The 23,936-nt window shown below is 31.9% G+C and overlaps 2 protein-coding genes, 2 long non-coding RNA genes and 1 other non-coding gene across 6 annotated transcripts; 3 read left to right on the forward strand and 2 right to left on the reverse strand.

The window, feature by feature from the left end:
- The first annotated feature begins 979 nt into the window (after positions 1 to 979).
- On the forward strand, positions 980 to 3,906 carry LOC140985584 (uncharacterized). 2 transcript variants are annotated; one of them, XM_073453441.1, is made up of 8 exons: positions 980 to 1,151; positions 1,265 to 1,386; positions 1,500 to 1,552; positions 1,703 to 1,766; positions 1,929 to 1,971; positions 2,102 to 2,149; positions 3,081 to 3,275; positions 3,466 to 3,906. In XM_073453441.1, the coding sequence occupies exons 1-7, from the start codon at positions 1,065 to 1,067 to the stop codon at positions 3,249 to 3,251; spliced, it is 588 nt and encodes a 195-aa protein (XP_073309542.1). In that variant the 5' UTR covers positions 980 to 1,064; the 3' UTR covers positions 3,252 to 3,275; positions 3,466 to 3,906. The 2 variants fall into 2 exon arrangements, with proteins under 2 accessions (XP_073309542.1, XP_073309541.1); XM_073453440.1 differs by lacking the exon at positions 3,466 to 3,906 and having other exon boundaries at positions 3,081 to 3,360.
- A 1,395-nt stretch (positions 3,907 to 5,301) lies between these two features.
- Positions 5,302 to 5,373, reverse strand: TRNAD-GUC (transfer RNA aspartic acid (anticodon GUC)). Its single transcript has one exon. It is a non-coding gene; the product is annotated as a tRNA-Asp (tRNA).
- A 67-nt stretch (positions 5,374 to 5,440) lies between these two features.
- Positions 5,441 to 7,034, forward strand: LOC140986661 (uncharacterized). Its single transcript, XR_012176957.1, has 2 exons — positions 5,441 to 5,601; positions 6,566 to 7,034. It is a non-coding gene; the product is annotated as an uncharacterized lncRNA (long non-coding RNA).
- A 10,790-nt stretch (positions 7,035 to 17,824) lies between these two features.
- On the forward strand, positions 17,825 to 22,031 carry LOC140985781 (agamous-like MADS-box protein MADS2). Its single transcript, XM_073453709.1, has 8 exons — positions 17,825 to 18,299; positions 19,886 to 19,964; positions 20,113 to 20,177; positions 20,338 to 20,437; positions 20,859 to 20,900; positions 20,991 to 21,032; positions 21,484 to 21,623; positions 21,727 to 22,031. Exons 1-8 carry the CDS (start codon positions 18,115 to 18,117, stop codon positions 21,815 to 21,817), a joined length of 744 nt encoding a protein of 247 aa, XP_073309810.1. The 5' UTR covers positions 17,825 to 18,114; the 3' UTR covers positions 21,818 to 22,031.
- A 267-nt stretch (positions 22,032 to 22,298) lies between these two features.
- Positions 22,299 to 23,093, reverse strand: LOC140985620 (uncharacterized). The gene is made up of 3 exons (XR_012176811.1): positions 22,948 to 23,093; positions 22,698 to 22,866; positions 22,299 to 22,497 (listed from the first exon to the last, which is right to left on the reverse strand). It is a non-coding gene; the product is annotated as an uncharacterized lncRNA (long non-coding RNA).
- Between the last annotated feature and the right edge of the window lie 843 nt (positions 23,094 to 23,936).

Consider the following 23,936-nt stretch of genomic DNA (forward strand, 5'->3'; position numbering starts at 1 on the left):
ATGAGCCAATAAAATTTTTAATTTTTTTATATATTATAATATTTTTTAAAAATTTTATATAATTTTAAACATTGTAGAATAGTCACAAAATAAAGAACAAAAATATAGTTTTTAAACAACAAAAGAAACAAATTATTTTATCAATAATATCATAACATTTCTTTATAAATTATAAATTAAAATCTTAATTTAATTTTATTTTTTATCATGCTTGTTGAGAGTCTATTCAACTATTAAGAATTAAGATATCTTGTTTTGTGGATCATATTTTATTATTATTGAATAATACATTCATTTGTATAAATCATAAATTAAAAATCAACGGTAGAATTCAAAATTTCTAAGATATTAAAATAACAAATTATTAAATGAAAATTCAGTAAAAAAATAAAACATCTGAAAAATAAAAAAAATGTGTATATATATATATATACATTTTGAAAATTAGAGAGAGTGTTAGAGATAGAGGAGAAGAGACCAGAATGAATTCTATGAAATTGTTAAAAGTTTATTGAAAATTTGAATACATTTAGACTTTTATAAAAATTTTAAAAGTCAATGTTGGATATTACTTGACTTTTTAAAATTCTATGAAACTCTATTTTGAATATCATTATACTCGATTAGCCTTGCCATTGATTGGAGATGGTTTTCGTATTTAAAGTTTGAAAGAAACCGATCGAACCAAAATTTGGAGAGTTTAATCGATTGAATATGAGGATATTTTTTGTTAAAAAAATGAATAATTAAAATCGAGATAGTCAAACATAAATGGTAAAAATAACTAAAATTCGAATTGGGAAAAGTAATAAGATAAAATGAAATGATACTTTTCGAAATTAAATTAAATTAAATTAAATTAAATTAAATTAAATTAATCGACTAATATTATTTGGTTGACCGGAAGGTCACAAGAACCGGTCCAGTGTGCTATAAAAATACTTTTGTTTAATAAAAGTGAGTTATTTGAGATGGGCTTAGACCTTAGTCATCCGGCCCAGTAAACTAGCTACTACATAAGACGCCTAAATTCCTAGTCCGGGGAGACGACGCGCCGCCTAGAGATGAGCGGAGGCATCCGTAAAGGTCCACCGAAGCACCAGAACAGCTTCGCCTGGAAGCCTAACTCTGGCCGAACGATTAATCCAACCGTATGTATCTGTTTTCATACTAAATTCACGCTCTTTTTAACGTAGACATGTATGTATTTGTATTGAATTTGTGTTGCTGTTAATGTAATTGTTTTATGGATGGATGATTCCAGGAAGTCGGGGGAAGTTTCAGGCCGTATTCAGAAGTGACAGGGGTTTGCTCACGCTGTAAAGAACAGATTGAATGGAAGAGAAAATACGGAAAATATAAGCCTCTCATGGAACCCTCGAAATGGTACGTTTTGCATTTGAAATTTTGTTTTATTGTGCAATTATTTTATCTGTAGCGCTTCTTCTGCTTAGCATTATCTTCTGGTTATTGATTTTATTTAAGTGAATTATTTGTAGTCAGGAGTGTTCCAAGAGGAATGTTCGACAAGCTTACCACAATCTATGCAATGGTTAGTTTTTTTTTTTTTTTTTTTAAATGATTTAATAAAGCGTTAAGGCAATTATTCTACAAAATATAACGTGCATAGTGCGTGGAAAGTTTTGATCTTTTTAACTCGAGAGGGTTTGTTCTGATTGTCTGAGGGGGAAAATGTGTGTAGGCTGTGCTAAGGAGCAACATGTATGTGCCAAGTGCTCGCGTCCTGTTGGCCATATAATTGGGAGGTGTAATTTTTCCCCCATTTTTCAATTTTTCTTTGAATTTTTTTATTCAGATCAATATCTCGGTGAATTGAATTTCCTCGAGAAAGGAAGAAGATAATGTGAATTGATTGTTAAGGTGGTGGGGGTGGCATATTTAAGATATTTTTTTGGGTATTCTTGCAGAGATATTTCTGAAGTTGAAGCTGAACAGAGGACACTAGAGGAGGTTTGCTTTTCCTGATTATAAGAATTTCTTATTTTGTTTGTTTTCTTGCTTATCTTAGATTTTTGTGAATTTATGAAAATGATTGTTGATTGTAATGTTAGAGCCTTATCAGAATGTTGATTGCTTATAGGCCATCAATAATGCTCGGGAGAGGGAAAGGAGAACTTTGCTTCGAACTGTAAGTTTATCCGGGGTATTTTTTTTTTAACCTCGGTCAACTTTTTTTTAAGAAAATGATCTCTTCAAGTGTAAATACGTTTGAGGAGGTCATTTTCTTAAAAAAAGAGTTGACCGAGTTTATTTAACCAATTTCCCCAGTTTATCCTTCAAGTTTCATCCCAATAGAAGATCTAGTCTCCTATTAATCTTATTTTTATCAATATTTGTTGTTTTCCTTGGGGGTGCTTGGTGGTGCATGATATAGAAGTAGAAGCACACTTTTGAAACAATTTTCCACATTCTGTGAATATGTTGAGATTATTACTGTCATGAAGATTTTCTTGTCACTCACGATTTGGCAACTTTATGTGAGAGTTTGATATTGGTTTTGCCGTTTTGGTGAAACATATTGCGAATGACTGATATTGACCTGTCATTAGTGCATGATTAGAAAATCTAAGAGAAATCTAAGAGGAAGCATATCTATATCTACATCTTAAATGTATATCCATGGCCCATGCGTACACGTGCTAGTGGTATCATGTGATTGTTGAGAGTTGATGTAAGAAAGAAATGTGTGTTGTATCACATTCATAATGCATGCATGCTAGCGCTCTGAATAGACTCGTGAAATGTAATTTATGATGAAAGTTCTGATGATACTCAAGTGGTGAGAGCTAGACTGGAAGGGATTCATGTTGCTACTGAAAAGCAAGAGAAACATTTATGATGAAAGTTCTGATGATACTCAAGTGGTGAGAGCATGACTGGAAGGGATTCATGTTGCTAGTGAAAAGCAAGAGCACAAAATAGGAACTTTGATATTGTTATTTATTCTAATAGTGAACTTTATTCTTATGGGATTTTATGTGATTAGATTGAATTTCTTCAATTATATATTTGTTCATTTTGTTCTGTAGCTTAGTGCTGATTCGATGTCTGTGCAACAGATGAACAAAGGGAAATCTCAAAGTGCGACTCAGCCGACGCTAACACCAACCAAAGACAACAGTAAGGCTGGTGAATTATTCACTGCCTCATCGCTAGATGAATACGCCGAATTTAGCAGAGATGATGAGGAGAACTATAGCGACGAAGAAGAGCCCCACATAGTCAGCTAGAACATATTTCAACAAATTTATAAGGCAAGTGTTCACTGCTTGTAAGGATATACAGACCACATAGATTATCAATCAACTTATATAAAATCAACTACGCTGGTTGCATGAATCAGAGGACTTTTCTCCCTCGACTAACTTCATGGGTTCGCAGCTGACTGTTAATTTGTTATCCCTTTCCTCTGAAATTGAGTTCTCGAGGATATGTGATTTGCAGGAAAGTGCCATATGCTCATCAAACTTTGGGATCAAGATCAGATCAATATGGCTAAGCCCGATATTTAAGGTTGGATCCAGTCCAGATTCCTTTTACACCAAAACTTGCTCGTTTTAATTTTTTGGGCTTCCCGTTGCACTTCATGTAAGAGTGATTTTTCAATACTAGGATCAATCCCTTTCTATGATCTTCTCAAATATCTACATTTCTTCTCAAGTCATAATCCAACTGTTAGTATTTATGTTTATTTTACTAGTTTACTGGTTAGTTACCACTACTTCTTTTTCTTTTGGGTTTTGTTATTTGTTGACTTAGTCTTTTCAGCACGTTGTAGGTTTGTTTAGAAGTTGACTATTTTCACGTTTGTTCAGTTATTTCTATTTGCTTTGTAAGGCCATATAGTAGCCAAGTTTGTGATTCAACAAGTGTGGATTTCCTCCAGATTCATCTGTACTCTTTTCTTCTGCCTCTATTTTCCAACACCAACACACCAAATTATCGACATGCTATCAATATATATTGGCTCAAAGTCAATAAACAAGATGAAAAGGTGAGGAGATTCTTGAGCTTTACAACCCATACATACCCTTTTCAACTCCAGGACCATCTCACCGATCAGGAATTCAAATTATCGCTTAAAAATTTTGAGTACAAAAATTCGTTATTCCTTTTAGAAATAATTACAAAATATTTACTTCTCATTTAAGTGGTGTCGAATATATCGTATGCATGTATTTTTGCTTAAAAATAAAAGAGTTTTTTTTTAAACCTAAAGACTTGTCTGTTGCATTAAACAAAAGCAGTGCTAAAGGTGGTATAACTATTGCATACAATGGTCGACCAATGACCGTTGCAGATTTAAGGGGAAAAAATATAAATTTTGAAAAACATTTAAAATTAGAAATTTTTAAGGGAAAAATAAAAAATAAATCTGCGATAGTCGTGACCTTACGGTAAGAAACCCATCCATTTCAGTCTAGAACTTTGTCACAACCATGATTTGCTGAAATGGTATCGTAACGGTCAGAACGAGAACGAGGCCCATCTTGATGAAATTTCAGGGTGTGAATGTTAATGCTTTGGGGCGTCGTTACGTAGATAGAAAACGTCGTGTTATCGGTGGAACGACACGGATCGACGAAACGGCAAAAAAAAAAGGAATATAGGAGTAAAGTATTCTGGAATACTTGAATACACAAACAAACAATTGATTATAACCAAAAACTTTCTTAATAATATATTTTAATTTTGAGAGGATTGTGAAAATTTCGATATATAACAAAGATATGCTTTGTGATTCAATAAGTCGTGAATAAAATTTAAAAAATATATTTATTATATTGTTTTCATCAAATAATCTATTTAAATGATATTTATTTTGATTTACATATTTTTAAATATTTTTCCAAAATTTTCAATTTATATTAATTTTTAAAAAATATCAACGCCGTGACCGTTCCACAAAATGTCATGAGAACTGGAACGGTGACTTCCGCGACCGCGATTGCGAACCATGGCCACAACGGCAGCCGTTCCAGTACGCTGCGAGCAAACCACCGATGAAACGGACTAATGCATGAAAAAGACAAATAAATACTTATGGTAAAATAATATTACATGGAAGAATTCACGATGATAGTTTAATAAAAAAATTCGGAAACATGGAAACGAAATGAGAAACATCTAGGCAAAGTCTTGGACAAAAAGATGACGCTAACACAGTTTGAAGGTTAGTTTGAATAGAATCAAGCAAACGTAAGCTTTGGAATAAAATAGCCCAGACAAGCATTGGGCCTGTAAGGCCCATTAAAAACCCAATTTTTTTTAAAAAAGTATCGCCGTTGCCGGGGATCGAACCCGGGTCACCCGCGTGACAGGCGGGAATACTCACCACTATACTACAACGACTTCGATGTTAGAGAATGATGAATCAAGTTATAACTAGGTTAAGAATTTCAGGTTGTCGAAATATATGAAATCATGTCTTTCCCGGGATAGGCCAAGCCTGTGAAGAAAGAAACCACGAATCATGTTTGAAAACATAACAGCGTCGGAAATTGCAGGCTATGCTGTTGGGGCTCTAATGCTTTCCGCTACCATTTCCATCGATTCCTTCATTGCTTCTTCCCAGCGAAGGTACTTCACCTTAAACCCTTTTATTTCTTCCAATTCCGAGTTGGAATTTTGGAGATTGATGAGCTCAAAAACTACTTTAGTTTTGAATATTGTGTCTAGTTTAATTCCTTTTGGATTTGATAGCGTCTGCTTACCTGTGGAGAACAAAGTTCTTGTTATGCTGAAATGATACAACTTTAGAATCTTGAATTAAATTGAAGGGATTTTTATGATTCGATCTTCAGAAGTAGAGGGACAAATAAACTGGCCATGCTCTTACTCTGTAACTGATCAAGGAATTTATATAGTCGATTTGTTCAAAAGCTCCAGCGAGTTGAAGAAGAAAGTTCTAAGTTTAAGCACATGTACAATCTTGAAATCTGGAATATATATCCTACATTTAACGCTCAAAACATACACAATAATCATAAGAATGTTTACATTTACGTTGGTGTGGAGTGCAAACCAGTTCAACATGATATTTTGGGATCGCAAAACCCCATATGTATATAATTAAGTTGCTGTTGGGTAGCTTTTGTTGCCTAATGTCCGACCGATTTGCATTTTTGGATATTAAATCTTCTATAAACTTGAACTTGTGGAAGATGATTGTTTTAACTTAAGTGTAAACACATGCGTAAGCTCGAAATCTGGTAGAGTGTTAGACAATAAAGACCATCCTGAGTTCGCTGAAGTTAAGGATATCTATTCTAGATTTAATACCTAAAGCATATATATTTAAGTTGATCGAATATTAGATAACAAAGACTAGGTAGCTTGAAATCTGGAATATAAATCCTAAATTTAATATCCAAAAAGCACAGTGCAAGTTGGTGGAATGTTAGGCAATAAAGACTACTCTAAGATCAACTTAATTAAAATAGAGAGTTTTATTCTTCAAGACTCGAACTCGTGGGATGTGTGGTAGAACCAATAATCTCATATAAATGAATTCTGATGCTTTGAATTACTCCCTAACTAGCAGTTCTTTGGGAATGTGCAAGAGATGTGGTGACCTGAAGCTGATTGCCTGCTCCAGATGCAAAGGCTCTGGATTGATTAAAGAAGGTGGGTTGTTCAGTTTGATTCCTGTTGTTGATCATACTCCATCAATGGATGGAAAGTCGAAATCGAGATCGTCTCGCTGCAGCAATTGTCTTGCCAAAGGGCATTTTTCTTGCTCAAGAGTGCTCTTAAGATTCCACTAAACCGAGCTTGAAACTCTAAAAGTTTGCATAGTACAGGCATGTTCTGTTTCTTTGTCATATGATTCTTCAAGGATTCTGCCTTGTGTCTCAATGACGATGGAGTCTATATGTTGGCAGTCGATTTGTTTGGTTGGTATAGAGAGAGAATTTCTTGATCAACTGGGGAATTATAAATCATGGAAGGTGTAATATTTTTTTTTGAGAAAATAGTCAATTTGGTTTTTAGTCCTATTTAACCGGATTACTAACATGATGCCTTACACATCATCAATTTATAATGTGACGTAAGCATTTTCCAGTGTCACATTATAATTTTCCAGTGTCCCGTCAGTGTTCCGGAGAAATATGATTAAAGTTCAACAAAAACCAAAGTTATAGGACTAAGACTCAACCTTGACAAGTTAGAGTACCAAAACAAAATACATGACAATTTGAGGATTAAATTAGCTAATTTTCATTTTTTTTCTACTTATAAAATACATATTTTGATTAAAGATAATTTAATTAATTATTTTTGAACATATGTATTTTGCTAATATATATGAAACCCAAATTTGATGATTAGTAAATTCTCTTCTCCAAGCTAGTTTGTTTTTACCGTAATCAAGTAATTAGTGTAACATCTAATTGGATTTCGTGTTGATTTAAATTTATGTAGTAAAGTTTTAAAATATGTTTGGTCAAAAATAAAATTTATCTTAAATATTAAAATTTGGGCAGGTTAAAGAAATTTCTATCATTGAAATTTTGAGAGTGAAAATATTCTACGATAAAAATCCAAGCCACCAAGGCAAACAGAAGTATTTTTGTGGAAAAAATATCGTGTGCCTGCATCTTTGCAAAAAATAAAAAAGAAAAGAAAAGAAAAGTGTCATTATTCTTGAACTAAAAGTTGACCATATAGAATTCCACTTTGCTCATAAATTATGATTATAAAATTCAAATTTAAAAATTTAGTAATACAATTCAATTGATGGATAAATAAATAAATTAGGAACATACTGAATGAAATTTGTTAAATAAATTGATAAATTTAAATAATTTATTATTATAAAATTTTCCCTTAATTTTTTTTATTGAAAATGGGGGGATTTTTTTCACCTACATTCTTTAATGAAACGATAATTTAGTTCGGTAATTTTTATCAAACCAAATCATCATCAATATATTTTCCCAAAACCATTACCGATTCACCATTCTGTTATGATTTATTTTCGAATGAGTAATAAAAATTAATAACAATATAAAAATAAATATAAAGATTTTCACTTTTTTTTAAAAAAAGATCTATTAATAAATGCAAAATTATATTTAAAAAAATTTATTTAACCATCAATTAAGAGTGCATATTTTTTAAGTATATTTTATAGAGTAAAATCAACTCACCTGTTATTAATGATAGCGAGTTTGACCATATAAAAGCTCCAAAAAAGATGGCCACAATGTCAAGAATTTCCATACACTACCATTTATAAAGATGTCGTGGTGGTCAGCAATGGCGGAGCTATGCATGTTCCCCAAAAAATTTTATGTATTAATTTTGGATTAATTTGATTTTAGTGTGAGTAGCTCAATTAAAAATATTAAAAGATCATAATTTGAAAATTTTAGTCTGAGTAACCCAATATTTATTGTTCCGCCACGGGCGGTAAGACACTTAGATGGAATAGATTTGCTAATATCCCCAAATGTACATGTTCTAATTCCTCCTCTTAACTGAAGCATCAAAACCTTTCACACCCCATGATGGATTTTCATCGAACAAAATATCCTTCTACCCATATCGATTTACATGTCATTATATTATGTTAGTTAATAATTAATCATTTATTTGTGTTGAGCTAAGCGTGCATAACCGAGAGTAGTACTGAGATAAGTGACCTCAAGTGAAGTTCTTGTGTGTTAAGTTATTGATATTGTACTACTTGATCTAGTTGGCTAAGTGAACCGTAAAAGAATGACGCTAAATCTTAACGGGTAATATTGTGTTTGCTGAGAACATAGTCAGCTGTAAAGAAATGATAAAAGTGATATATAAAATATATGAGACATCACTAGCAGATAGACACGTATTTCCCATGACTCATAACAGGCCGATCTATTAGCGCCTAAGTAGACACTTTACGCTGATACATGTATAATTAGGGGTCAGCATTGGTCGGTTTGGTTTGATTTTACTCTACAACTGTTCCGTTGTTGGTTTTAAATATCTCTGGTCCAAAACCAAACCATTTTATTACGGTTCATTCAAGTATTTTTTAAACGCGATTCAGTTTATATGGTCGGTTATTTTGGATGCATATCATCGAAATAGATGAAGCTGTATTAGTTTATTTTTTTCCTTACATTGTTGCAATGTAAAACAAATTTAGGACTCGGCAGTTGCTTCTAAAGCATTTGCTCACTTTATTTTTAATAATATTACAAGAACTAAAATACATGTTTTCTTACGGCATGAGGGAAAAGACCCATACCCACAAGAACTAGAATACATGTTTTCTTGCTATTTGATTATTATTTATAACTTTTGATGTAACCATAAAGTCTAAAAATTTGTTTTTAAAACAATAATTAATAATTTATTATATGATCACGTAAATGTAATAGTAAAACGACAAAAATTCTGTACAATATACATTAGATAAAGCATATGATTATTAGCCCTAAAACCGTACAATTTTCAAATCTAAAAGGAAATAATTGCAGAACGGCCCCCGTTTTCTATCACTCGCCGGCAGATTGGCAGAACTGGGCAGTTTATCGACACGTGTAAAGTTTGTCTTAAATATACTGTGCTGTCGTTCCAGATTCTTCCAACAACCTAATCTCTCAGCGTGTCATAATCTGACACGTGGACGATACCCCTAAATCCGTACCGTATAGTCGATTCCCGAAAATACACGGAGGTCACGAAATGAAGAGACGTTACTAACGAACTAAAATATCAATTTCTTCTTTTCTTTCGGACCCTTGGATTTCATATTAATGTCACATTCTTCAATTTTTAAATATAAAAATACTTTAAAATTATAAATATCGCACGGTAATAATATATGTTTTTCATAATAGGAACGAAGTATATTGTTTGGTTCAAGGGTCGTTTTTTTTACGAAATTATAGTTATTGGTTTTTCATTTTTTGAGAATTTTACATTATATACGACTAAGAATAATCTTGCTTGCTTTCTTCACACACATTCATGAACATCGATGCCATGCAAAACGCAATGTATTATTTGATGTGCAAACTCGCGACCACGATTCGAACATGGCAGTGCTCATTTCCTAAATGAGAGAGCTAATGTCATTAAATCAAGAGGTTTTGATATAAACGATGTCTGATTTACCTTAAGTACTCTATAATACAACCATATTCCGGCCTCTGTATAGAGTTCCATTTATTTTGAATATTCTTTTTTATTGAAAGGTCGAGATTAACATGTAAGTGCTCGGTATATTAATCCATTAGATTGGTCTGTCCTCAATTTGATTATCTGATTTGTATGCGTAAATTTAACAAGTTTACTACATTTAAGAGTCAGTTAATAGTTGGGTTAATAACTGTTTATTAAATCTAATCGACTGATGTATACGGGACGATGCGACCTGAGCTTAAACTCGCCGTCAAAAGTTCTAGATCCTCTGTTAGACATTATGAAAAAATTAATTCCTAAAAAAGGATAACTAAGTAATGCAATTTAAAAATTTGTTAAGACTTTTTTTTTTTTTTTATCAAGTCCGTATAAGAGGTGAGGTTCATGAGGTAGCCGTCTCATGGCTCATACTTGACGAGGGTGGTCAAATATATATTACCTTATATTAATGTAGAGTTCACTGATCGAACCAAGGATTTGGATCCTCTGCTGTGGCTGACTGAAAACACAGCACCTGGTACTGTGCAATTTTTACACGAGATGATATCATTTCCTCCGACAATTTTTAATTTTATCTGAAACTGTGTGAGGTCCATCAGATGATCAACTGATCATCTCATGTAAAAAATGCACAGCACCAAGTGCTGTGTTTCCAGCCATAGCAGAGGATCCAAATCCTCGAACCAGAATCCCTTGGCGATTGTGATCATTCTAATTATTATAAAAAAAAACTCCTATATTTTTAGTTATATAATATCCATAGCACAAATATTTAGAAATAAAGATAAATAATTTTCATTTGAGAAGTAACTTCTATTTTAACATGTTTTTAAATAAATTTTTAATTACGTGCGTTGAAAAAAATAAAACGTCGTGCTTTTTTGGATATTTCTTTTTGGTTAGTCTAAGTGCGTGTCACAAATGACAAATCACATTCATTAGTTACAATGAATTTTTCATGAAAGTAACTTGCCATTTTTAAAAAGATAAGATTAATAATAGCTCTCTTGTGAGATGGTCTCACATATTTTTATTTGTGAGACGGTCTTGCGGATATTTATTTGTGAGATGAGTCAACACTGTCTATATTTACGTACTAATAAATAATAATTTTGGCATAAACAAAATTATTTTTTATGAGTGACCCAGATAAAAGATTTGTCTCACAAAATTGATTCGTAAGACCGTCTCACAATTTTTTTTGTGTAAGATTAATTTTATGGACATAATTAGGATAATAAAATTCGCATTTGGTCCAAATAATGAAAATATAAATTACATCTCGTTATTATTTACCATCTTCATCTTCACACGTTGCCTGTAGAAATTTATATTTTGCAAGTATTTGATGAAAAACTACTTGGAAATATACACAAAGATACGTCGCTATTTCTTAATTTTAACAGGGTTTTCTTTCATAATTATGAAATTTCATCTCGTTTGAAGTATTATAAGGAAAAAAATTTATAACCTTTACGTTAAATTTATATTTGAGTTACAAATTTCTAATTAACACCACAAACTTGCATACATATGGACTTACAATATAAGAAGAAAGTGATGGTACATGAATGTGGCATGCAACATGACATCAATTACGCATACATGCATATCTACTTAAATTCAACCAATTAATGACTATTTTTTTAAAATCGAAATTAGTTCAATTGATACCAACACTGTAGGAATCTAAGTACTTAAGTCTGAAAGTCTTGAGTTTGAGTGTTGGGGGAGGCGAAAGAAACCACTTTTCAAGGGTGAGATATTCTATAAGTGACAGTGCATGGACATGGCTACGACTCATGCTGGACCAACTTACGCTCATGATTAGTAGTTGTGCACGAATATAGGCTGAAGCTCGTGTTTGGTCAGCCTATGACCTATGGTGGTTACAATTTTTATATTTTTTAATTGACTAAATGGATAGTAGAAACATTTAAGCAAAGAGTTTTCTTATCAAATGGTAAGTTTTGGGTCTTAATGACCTAATGGATCATTAAATCAAAACGCGCTTGTTCTACCACAAGAAAAATCATAATAAACTCGAACTTATTAGTTACATCATACAATATCTATCTATTTTTTTGTATCGACAACATATATATAGAGCAAAACTTTTTACCCAAAATAGTTCTTTCTATCAGGGCCGTTTCCAGAAAATTGAAGGTCATAGGTTAATTTTTAGAGTGGGTCTCATGTGAGACCGTCTCACGGATCTTAATCTGTGAGAAGGGTCAACCTTACCCATATTCACAATAAAAAGTAATACTCTTAGCATAAAAAATAATACTTTTCCATGGATGACCCAAATAAGAGATCCGTCTCACAATTACGATCCGTGAGACCGTCTCACACAAGTTTTTGCCTAATTTTTAGGAGAAGGTCTTAGATATATATTTATGGTGTGCTGTCGTTGAGCCACCAAACTTAAATTCCTACTCTCTAAGTAAAATTAGTGTAATGGTGAACAGGGTCGAATCCACAGGGAACGGGAGATTATTTCTTTCGAGTAAAAATGCAAATAAAGGAGGGGATTTTTGAATATGAATTTAATAAAATAATGAACTAAATTTATCAAAGAAAAGAAAACAATAAATTTAAATGATAATTTATCTACTAGATTAAAATGAAAAATTTAATACTAGAAAGATCTGATTCAAGGAAGTTCTACTATTTAATTAAATCAATGTTCATCGGCAAACAAATAATTTATTCAAGTTGTTCCAAACAATTAACTTTAGAATTATAGGGATAACCGCTAAAATTCATGTGTTTTCCTAAATTAATTGACCGAACCCAGCATCCAGTCAAAACTTATCAATAACCAACTGGGCACGATAGCGTTCCATATTAATTAACGATTGCTTTTAGATTTGTGAAAACAGTTAATACTGAAATCTAACAATCGAGATAGCTGCAATGGATAAATACAGTTTTGTTGATTTATTTAGATTAAATATATTATGATAGCACAACACATCTAATCTATGCTACTCATGTACCAATCATTCATGACAATTACGGATCACTGAATTCATGGTTAGCAGTAGAAAATCATATATCGAATTAAATTGTCAGATTAATCGACATACAATATTCATATAATTAAATCATAAATCGACAAATACTTGGAATAAAAAGAATATTGAATTTAAGAACGAATACCTCACAGTGATAAATTAAACAGTAAAAACAACCCTTAAATCATAAATAAAACTTAGCCTAAAGGTGTGGAGAAAATCCTTGCGCCTTTCTCTTCTCTTCACGTGTGATGAGGGTGGAAGGAATTGTGAGTTGAATGAGAAAAAAATCTGTTGCCTCCTTTCTCACGTGAGATTTTGTAGGTTGAAAGGAAATATTTTTAGTCCAAAAATATATTGGCTCAATAATTATAACATAATCATTAAAATAAAATACTTAGAAAATATCTTCCAAGAATATAGAGTTTTTTATGGAAAAAACTCTCTCTAGTATTATTCCTTGATATGAAAATTCCTCAACTCTCACTAGGTAGCCGAGGAGTAGTCATAAGGCGTGGTCACGCCTTATCCAAAAACATCTTCTGAATTTTTCTGCTCTACGTCTTACACTAAAATCAAATTGACAACTTTAATTGTGATATAAAATCATCATTTTTAGCCCAGATTTATCGCAAGAACAGAAAACTTCCACCTACAATAAAATCACACAAAAATGTGTCAATTAAGAACGTTGAAAGTGGTAACAATGAGAGGTATGACAACAAAAAAATACAACTATTATGAGCCTATCAATTTATTAAATATAAAAATAGTACATATGAGCTGATCATTAATATACATAATTATTACCAATATCAAATATACTACATAAATTTATTAAATTATTAAAAAAAATACATATATAGACAAAAAAGAACTCAATGAAATAACTTTCTAGGTATAATCTCACAAGTCAAAGACGAATATATGTATAATACAAAATCACTAAAATAAAAAAGTGTAAATAATTGATTTTTTCCAGAAACAAATACAAATTATAATTAAAATATTAACAGATGCAAGGGATAATTATGATCGAATTGATTAAAAATCAGTCCAAGGACCAAATAAGCAAATTACAAGACTATAGAATCTCATAGACCAAAAAACAAAAATTAATTAAAAATAAAACACAAACGGTTAGAATTAGAATTTCGGAGTTTGACAATTAAAACTTTTTGAAGATTGTCGAACTGATTGGCTCCACTAAATTAATTCGATATTAAACTATCCAAACTGAAGTTGTCCGAACTGATAATTAACGAGTTAAATAATCAGAGGCAAACGAACTGATCGAAGCTAACTGAAACCATCAGTTGGAACTCATTTGTTATACACTCAGCTCAACCGATCGCCTATATAGTCAAATAATAATCAGTTTGACATGTTATCAGTCAGAACGTAGCAAACAACCGGCAATTTGTACAAAAACAGACTGTAACTCATAGTAGGAGTACTGTATATAAGAATGTCACAATGTACTATTGTCAGAAGAATGTTGAAGCATTCAGAAAGGTCAAATCAACAGATAAATATTCACTACAAGAAAAAACAACGATTTTAATAAAAACCGTTGTCGTAGCCTAAAAAAATCCGCTCAAAGACAACGTTTTCTTTAATACCGTTGTATTTGATATATATACGACAACGGTTTTTAAAAACCGTTGTCTATGAGTATTTTTTTTGTGCTACGACAACGATTTTTAAACTGTTGTCTATTAGCGTTTTTCTTAAAACTACGACAACGGTTTGTAAAAAACCGTTGTCTTTTAACTGGTTTTTTAATAAATTTGTTGTAAATATTACATTTTGCGACAGTTTAAGCAAAATCCGTCACTAACTTTAGCGACGGTTATACTATACCGTCGCGAATTTAAACTTTGCAACGGTTAAAGTATAACTGTCGCTAAGTTTAGCGACGGTTTTAATAACCGTTGCTAAATATAGCGACGGTTCTTGTAAAGGCATCGCTAATTTTAAATCGGCGACAGTTAGAAAAATAACCGTCGCTAAGACAAAATCGTCGCAAACGTTCTATAAATATCTCCATCCTCGGTCCATTTTCTACCACACCACTTCACAACATTTAAAATTTTTCTCCTTCACACAATTTTAGTTTCGAATTAGGATAAATTTTTTCTCTTTAAATATAAATATTAATAAATTTTTAAAATCAAAGAATATAGTTAGCATAGTAAGATTTTGAGTTTTTTTTATATATTTATTTATTAAAATATTAAACGAGAAATTTTTTTTATTTTATTGAAAACATTAGCGACGGAAAACATACAAAACTGTCGCTATAATTAGCGACGATGTTTATAAAACACCGTCGCTACTTTTACAACGGTTTAGTAAACTGTCGCTATTTAGCGACAATGTAACATTAAGACCGTAAAAAACCGTCGCAAATTGTAGCTACCACATCTCTCTGAAACTGTTGTCTTTTAGCAAATGCTTTAACCACAAGACCTTTAACGGTTTTACATACCTACGACAACGATTTTTCACCGTCGTCTTTAGACGTCTACGACAACGGTTTTTCACCGTTGTCTTTGAGCACACCCTTTAACCACATGGCTTTTAACAACGATTTTATTTGACCTACGACAACGGTTTTTAACCGTTGTCTTTTGCCTTTTTTCTTGTAGTGATTAATTAATGCATTCAATGTTGCCGTTGGAAGCAAAACCTATAAATAGCCGAGGAGTTCAATTGAGACAAGAACTTTTGCACAATTATTCTGAGTGAATTTTGAATTCAAGCATACAAGTTCAGTTACGATATTCATACAGAAAAACTCACACTTAATAGAGATATTTCATAGATTTCAGGTTACCATCTGAGCTAAAGCATTATCACCTTACATTGTTGTATTCGAACTTCTAAAATCAGTTGTATACAGATAAATTGTAAAGGGAAATAAGAATTTCAATTTGACAGTGTCTAAGTCCAAACTGAAGTGAGTTATTACAACTTTTGTAATTAATCAAAGCCTTTTACTAGAAAACATATCCTTGTGATAGAAAGGGTGACATATAAGCATTTGAAGCCTCCGAACATCCATAAAATCTTTGTGTTCTTTGTTTCAGTTATTCTTTGAGTATTCAATCTATCATTTAGTTTATTTCCGCACTTATATTAGTTAACTGAATGATATCGACAACAAGATTCTTGAATTCAGTTTATCACTAAACTGATTCAGTATTATCGAACAAGAGTCAAAAATTTTAAAATGTTTATTCAACTCCTTTCTAAACTCTTTTACCTTTCAATCCGATCCTAACACAAATCTCAACATACAAACCGACAATAAAAATCACATTTAATAAAAAAGGCATGATATATAATTGACTCAATTTGAGCAACCTAACTCATCTGAGTAGAGAAATTTAACAAAGAAAAATAGCTTTTTAAAAATGAATAGATTTTTTTATTAAAAAAAATGAGGATCCCACTGAAATTTTAAATGAAAAAAAAAACTATAATAATAATAAAAGATTAAAAAATTTTTGAGGCCCGACCAATGGGCTGGAGCTGGCATTGCTATCAATTTTAGCCTTTTTTTTTATATAAATAAATATTAATAATAAAATAAAAACTCAAACATAATAGTCGAGGAAAATATATTCCAACGTAATTGTGCTTTATATAAAATTTTCCAACAATATTTTATGTAACATTTTATATGTACGCATGTCTCAGGTAAGTTGTAAATCTATATATTACATTTATATGCTTTGAGATACATTTTTTACTTTATATATATAATGGAGATGAGATATTTACCCAAACATCTCACGCAGTCCTAAGATTCCCAATAAATTGAAAGAGGTACCTGGTGATACCCCGGGAGTAAACCCCAGTTTATTACGTGTGCTAAACTTCTCGTTATTGAAGATGGTTTAAAGATCTCTCAAATTCACAACTTACAGATTCATCAAGTTACATCAGACTCTCCTCTAGCAGTACAAACAGTCACAAGGTCAGAAGAGAATCTCAGTTATGTAGGGTCCATAGCTACAGATATCAGAATTTTCTTGAACTCTCAAAGTAATACTACTCTTAGCCATATTAGGCGATCGACAAATGTAGTTACCCATTCAATTGCTGTTTTTACTATTTCATCCTCGTCTTACTTCGTGTGGGAGACTGATTGATCTTGTAACGAAAGACCTCTTAAATTTTCAATAAATTACAAGATTTGATCGTAAAAAAAAATTTGTGTTTTTAGCAATGTTAAATTAATTATTAGGTCGCTTTCAAAAAAAAAATTAATTATTAAGTCACGTAATAATTTTTCTTTGAAAGAGGTCACATAATTATTTCGAAACAATATACATACAATTAGGGGGTATTTAATATTTATGGACACGACTGAAACTGATTATTAGCAGAAAGCAAGGATTCGAAACCACTTACGATCCGACACGTGTTGAGCGATTTTTAATTGGCGACGGCTGTCTGATAAGAAATTTTCTTTGATTACCCGATGGTCAACACGGTCCACCGCCACGCTCCCATACGCCGCGTTACGGACAACCACCCTCAAATCTCCCGACACTGTGCCCCACGTGCCCATCGCTAGCTCGAAACCTCAGCCTTCATCCCCGTGGATAAAACATAACACCAACCCTAGGTTTCCATATCTCATCTACACATCTAACACAAGATCTTGGGCTGGTTCTTTCAGAAAAATTAAATATTAAAATCAAACCCAAATAAATTAATAAAGAAGAAATCTTTTACAGGTGTACATATATATGTATATGCTCATAAATATGTCAGTTTTTTGAGTTTCTTTGTGTTTAGGGTTTCAAGATTTTCACAGTTTTGGCTAACAGGGAAAGAGATTAAAAAAAATCAGAACCCATAACGAAAATATAGGGATATATAGATAGATATAGGTTTGGATTTGTTTACTTATAATAATATGGGTAGAGGGAGGGTGGAGTTGAAGAGAATAGAGAACAAAATAAATAGGCAGGTTACATTTGCAAAGAGGAGAAATGGGCTATTCAAAAAAGCTTATGAGCTCTCTGTGCTCTGCGATGCTGAGGTTGCGCTTATCATCTTCTCTAATCGGGGAAAGCTCTACGAATTCTGCAGCTCCTCCAAGTATTTTGATCCTTAAATCTATCCTTTTTTTTGTTTCGTAGTTGTATATTTTTTAGTTCATGATTATGGTTGTGGTTTGGTTTGGTTTCTTTACGTTTCTTGATTTTAAGATGCAAGTTTTGTTTTTGTTTATTATGTTATTTGATCATTATCAGCTTTGATCAGAAATTTCTTTTAGGTTTCTTGATATTGGTAATGGGATCTTGTTCAAGAATTTGTAAGATTCTTGTGTTCGAAAATTCTTTCCGTTTTCTTTCTTAATTTGCACTTTTTTATAAAAAAAATTGTGACTTTGTACATTTCTTGATTTTTTAGTGCTTTTATTTGATGGCAGATCATTATTCAATGATATCAAACCATTCATTTACTTTTCAGTCGGATTTACTTTATAATTTTTGTGAGCGTGACCAGATCTATAATCCAATGGAACCAGAGATTTTGGATTTTCTTCAGTCAAATCCATTTTGATAGGGAAAAAATGCTAATTATTGCATATTATTTTCTTTTATTCCAGTATCCCTTAATTCTCTGCAGATCGCATCCTTCTTTAGATGTTCATGGAGTATAAGTTCTTGTACCTTATATTAGGCAAAAACTTGTGTGAGACGGTCTCACTGGTCGTATTTTGTGGGACGGATCTCTTATTTGGGTCATCCATGAAAAAATATTACTTTTCATGCTAAGAGTATTTTTTTTTATTATGAATATCGGTAGGGTTGACCATCTCACAGATAAAGATTCGTGGTACCGTCTCAAAAGATACCTACTACTTATATTATTACGTTCATTTGTTTGTTTTTATTATTATTATTATAATCACTGGTTAAAAATATATGCTCAAAGTATCGAAGGGGTGGTAACAATTATTATCGGTGAGCCATCAATTTAATTTAACCTTCATATCTTTAACCAGCATAATTATCATGGAAAATAATATCGTTGTCGTAAAAAATTATATTTTTGCATGAGTTGGGTCGGGTCAGAGAGTCGTCTGACAAAATTGACCCTCACGAGAGTTTTTGTGATCTTGAATTATCTTGATGTTTTAATGTTTGCCATATTTGTTGATAGAAATTTCCATGCATAAATTGAGGATTATATAATATTATATTATCAAAGTAGCATCTTTGAGATCTTATAGAGAACAAGGGCATTTAAGGGTCGAAATCAAGATTCAAGATAAATAGACTAAATTATATGATTGTACCCTTTAATTAATGTATAATAAATTGAAAAGTTACAATGAGATGAGATTGGATTTGTACTCAACAAGAAATTGGAACAACCGAAAAATTGTGAGAATATTTTACTTTCGTGTGGGGAAATTCGTGGCTGGTGCTGTAAGCCTAGATCCAATGACCCCAAGCGTTCTACTCGCAGCATCGAATTTCCGCTCGTGTGTGCATGTATATATGTGTGTATTATTTGGTAGTTTAAAATGGTCTAAAAAATAAAAGTATAGGTGTAACTTTTATAAATTAATATTCTTGTATTAGAACACACATACACACTCTGCCAAATCATATTCTCTATGAAATTACAATATTTCAATCTTATTTAAATATTTCTACATTTTAACTAATCAGCATGCTCAAGACACTCGAAAGGTATCAGAAATGCAGTTATGGTTCACAAGAAGTCAATCATCCAACCAACGACATTGAGGTATTTGTGTGATGGTCAATATTAATCCTACCAATTCTATACAAATAGTAAGTAAGCATTGGAAAAATTCAAAAAAATGATTGTATTCAAAATATTTTAAATTTAGAAACATTAACTTACTAATTCATTCTTGAAATTTCTCTCGTAGCAAAGCAGCTATGTGGAATATGTAAAACTAAAATCAAAATACGAGTCGCTGCAACGATGCCAAAGGTATTTAACATTCATCTCCTGTGTTTTATGGCTAGGCCGCAGTTCTGATCTGCTAGTAGATTAGATCATGAAACAAGAGATTTTAGGCTTAAACAAGAGAGACAAAATAGTAATTACCACTGAAGTTGCATGAATTTCCTAATAAAAGTGATGCATGCAGACATCTTCTTGGAGATGATTTGGGACCCCTAAACATGAATGATCTTGAGCAGATTGAGGCTCAACTGGAGACATCATTGCACCACATCCGGTCTACAAGGGTAAAAGTTCATTTTCATGCAACATCTCTTTCTAGAAATTAAAAAATATATATGTATATAGGTTTTGATCATCTAGGTAGTCAAAATTTGAGCGCGTCGCTTTTTGAGTTAGGTTTGTTGGCTTTTAGTTGTATTTCATCGAAGTGTCGACTTGATATCTAATATTGACGACTTGTTGAACTTCATGCTATGTCAGCGATGAAATGAGACTAAAGACAAATTAAAGTAACCTAATTTACAGGATCATCAAGGTCAAAGCCTAAATAGTTGTAACCTAATTTCCGATATATACACTACACATAGTTGTATGCAATGATTTACATATATATGTACCTGATTAAAATTACAAAATTTGATTATTAGTTATAAGATTATATTTTAGGGAATTGTCTCTACTTACACTTTAAATTGTATATTGCAGACACAGAATATGCTTGATCAACTTACTGATCTTCAAGCTAAGGTAAATATATATTTATTTATATTCTTTAATTTTCATATTTTGATAATTGCTAGGCAATTGCATATTCTTATGTACATTCTTTAATTGCAGGAGAAGTTAATGCTCGAAGATAATAGCTCATTAGAAAGAAAGGTTAGTAGTCAACCCAATGCTATAAATTAATAGTAGTAATGCATTTGCATTATTAACTATACATTTTATTTTATTTTCGCATATTTTTGGCTGTCAAGGAATATGTTTTGGAACATATATTGTGAAAATTTCTTTCGTGGTTAATTATAAGGAAAAACATAGGGAAAAAAATTTATATTAAATTGAAGGGCAAATTGAATTCGTGAGCCATGTCTAAGTTAAAAAGGGTACCAAGCTGCCCATATAAAATCAATAGTTTTTTAAAAACCTTATATTTCTATAAATTACGAGGATACATACTACATTAATATGTATCTAACTTTCAGAAGATTTATGCCTGTAATTTAAAAATATAAGGCGACTACACTACCGGCGTTTTTTTTTAAAATTTTTATTTTTTATGAACTAGTAATCATATTATATTTTATTTTGTTGTTTTGGGTGCATTCAGCTGCAAGAAATATATGCTGGACAACACTTTCAGCAATCTTGGGTGGAAGGAGAACAAAGCAATGCATATACACATCATCACAATGTTCATTTCCAAGGCTTCTTTGAACCTCTTCAATGCAATTCTGATCTGCAAATTGGGTATTTTTTTCCTACTTAAATTAAATTTAATTAAGCAAAGTTCTTTTGAAGTTCATTTTTCTTTATTTGACTTATTTTTTTAATATTCCCCCCTTTGAAATAGATATAATGATCAGGCGAATTCGAGTCAGATGAATGCTTCGATGAATCACGTCCAAAACGACAACAGTTTGGTTCCGGGATGGATGCTTTGATCATGTGATGAATTTTCATTTGATTATTAGATATATATTTATGTGTATTTTTCTGGGATTGATTTTGATGTTATTGATCTTGTTTGATTGCAGAGGCAATGATAATAAATGAATTGTGTAAAACATGTTTTGTATTTTAAGTTATTTATAAAAGGTAATTGGCCACCTTGAAGTTGTCAGATTCTTGCTGGTAAGGTTTGATTCTAATATTATTGTACAAATGGCTGTATTAAAAATGTTCTTAAATCTATGGATTCATTGTTTTTTTGGGTTTAAAAATGTTCACATTGAGCTCCTCTGAGAGAATAAAAATATCCTAGCTCGTGGATAAAAATGTCAAGAAAACAGGTCACTGAGACATTATTAATTTGCGGTCAAACAAAGTTTTACATTCTAAGATACGTTTTAATATGCCCCCATGTCTGAAAAATGGTTTTAAACGTGGACTATTGTACTATTCAGAATTTACAGAAATATTAATATCACAACTCTTTCCAATTCACACATCACAGATGAACATAACTTATTCCTTTACCGTTTACACCAATATCAATGGCTTTGCATGAAGAAATTCAGTGCTACAAGTGGTTGAAACAATATCCAATGGCCCTTAGATTGAAAGGGTAAATTTATCGTCGTCGTCGTCATTGGCGCAATCTCCACCCTTGAGAAAATGCTCCCTGCCCAAAAAATGTTTGAATGAGTTTTCTTCTCAATGAAATAGTAGCTGTGCAACGCTAGGCGAAATTCAGAGGGACGAGATAGGACAAAGAGGGCTGAGATGAGACAGCATGGATTTCAGACGGCTAAACTTGTAGTTTTAGAATTTTTGTATATAAAATTATCAAAATTCTTTGAGGAATCTTCCACAAAGACGCACCAAAGCATCTGATCCGGTTCTTGATGCAGCATCCTCAATGGCAGATGCATTTGACAGAGTCACACTATCTGCGAGCCTGAACTCGCACAATTCCTTCAATGAACATGCATCAGTCAGCACGGCTGAATGGCCACCTCCTGCAGCCAACTTCCGAACTTCTCCCTCACACCTACATAGAAAGAAGATCCCATTTAAAAATTCAATCATTATCAAAACAAAATTACAAGCATCAGTTTTATAGGTTGCATACCAATCAACTGGAGAAGGATACCAAGCGTACGTAGAATTCTCATTAGCAGCCTGGCCGTAGCTGTTGTAGCCCCACCCATGAATTCTTCCATCCTTGGTACAAATGAGAGTGTGAGAGTGTCCACAAGCGACCAGCTGCACGTTTGTTGAGATTGTTGGATCTCGGTTTTCTACGCGTCCAAACGCAGCGGAAGTTTTAAAATTTTTATTTTATTTTGACAATCAAAATATATTTGATTGGGCGTTCGTATGGTTTTCAAAATCAAAACATTCATAGGATGTTAAAGAATTATACCTTTAGTGAAATTTTTCACTTGGCTCCAACTACACCGGTATTAGCGGACGTAGCTCTTGTTGTAAATCCCTATGAACGTTCTTCGATCTCCGAATCAGGTCCACGACCGGATTATTTGTTCCTCTTTTAATTTGCACTAGAAAATTAGAAGATATTTTTGCGTAGAGATAAAACACGAAAAATATTCAACTCAATACTATAAGCCAAATTTTTTTTTTTCCTTTCGAAAAAGATTTTGAGAGCAAGCCTATTTTTCTTGAAAAGCCGAAAGCATATATTGTGAGGAACCAAAACTTTCGGATGCCTCTGCTTGCAAAATAAGAATCAAATTCTTATATTTATTTCTAATCTCTTATTTTCTTAATTAGTCTCACTAATCAAGTTAATTAAGGATTCTAAATGCATATCTTATCATTGCAAATATCGGTTGATGGAATGTTGGAGATTTTTCCATTTTCTAGAGATAAGGTCCTTATATTTATCTAAACCAATGCAATAAATATTTTATTATTTCAACCAATGGTCATTTCCTTAATTAATCACATTAATTAAGTAATTAGATTTCAATAAATCTTTGACTCTCAAAATTAGCACACTCATAATCATCCAATATTATTTTCTTTGTGTGCAAGTTTTTAAATTATGGTATCATGAATATTTTCATATTGCATAAATCAATACCATATTTTATAAAA

The sequence above is a fragment of the Primulina huaijiensis genome, chromosome 10, assembly GCF_012295235.1.
Source record: "Primulina huaijiensis isolate GDHJ02 chromosome 10, ASM1229523v2, whole genome shotgun sequence".
Classification (NCBI taxonomy): domain Eukaryota; kingdom Viridiplantae; phylum Streptophyta; class Magnoliopsida; order Lamiales; family Gesneriaceae; genus Primulina; species Primulina huaijiensis.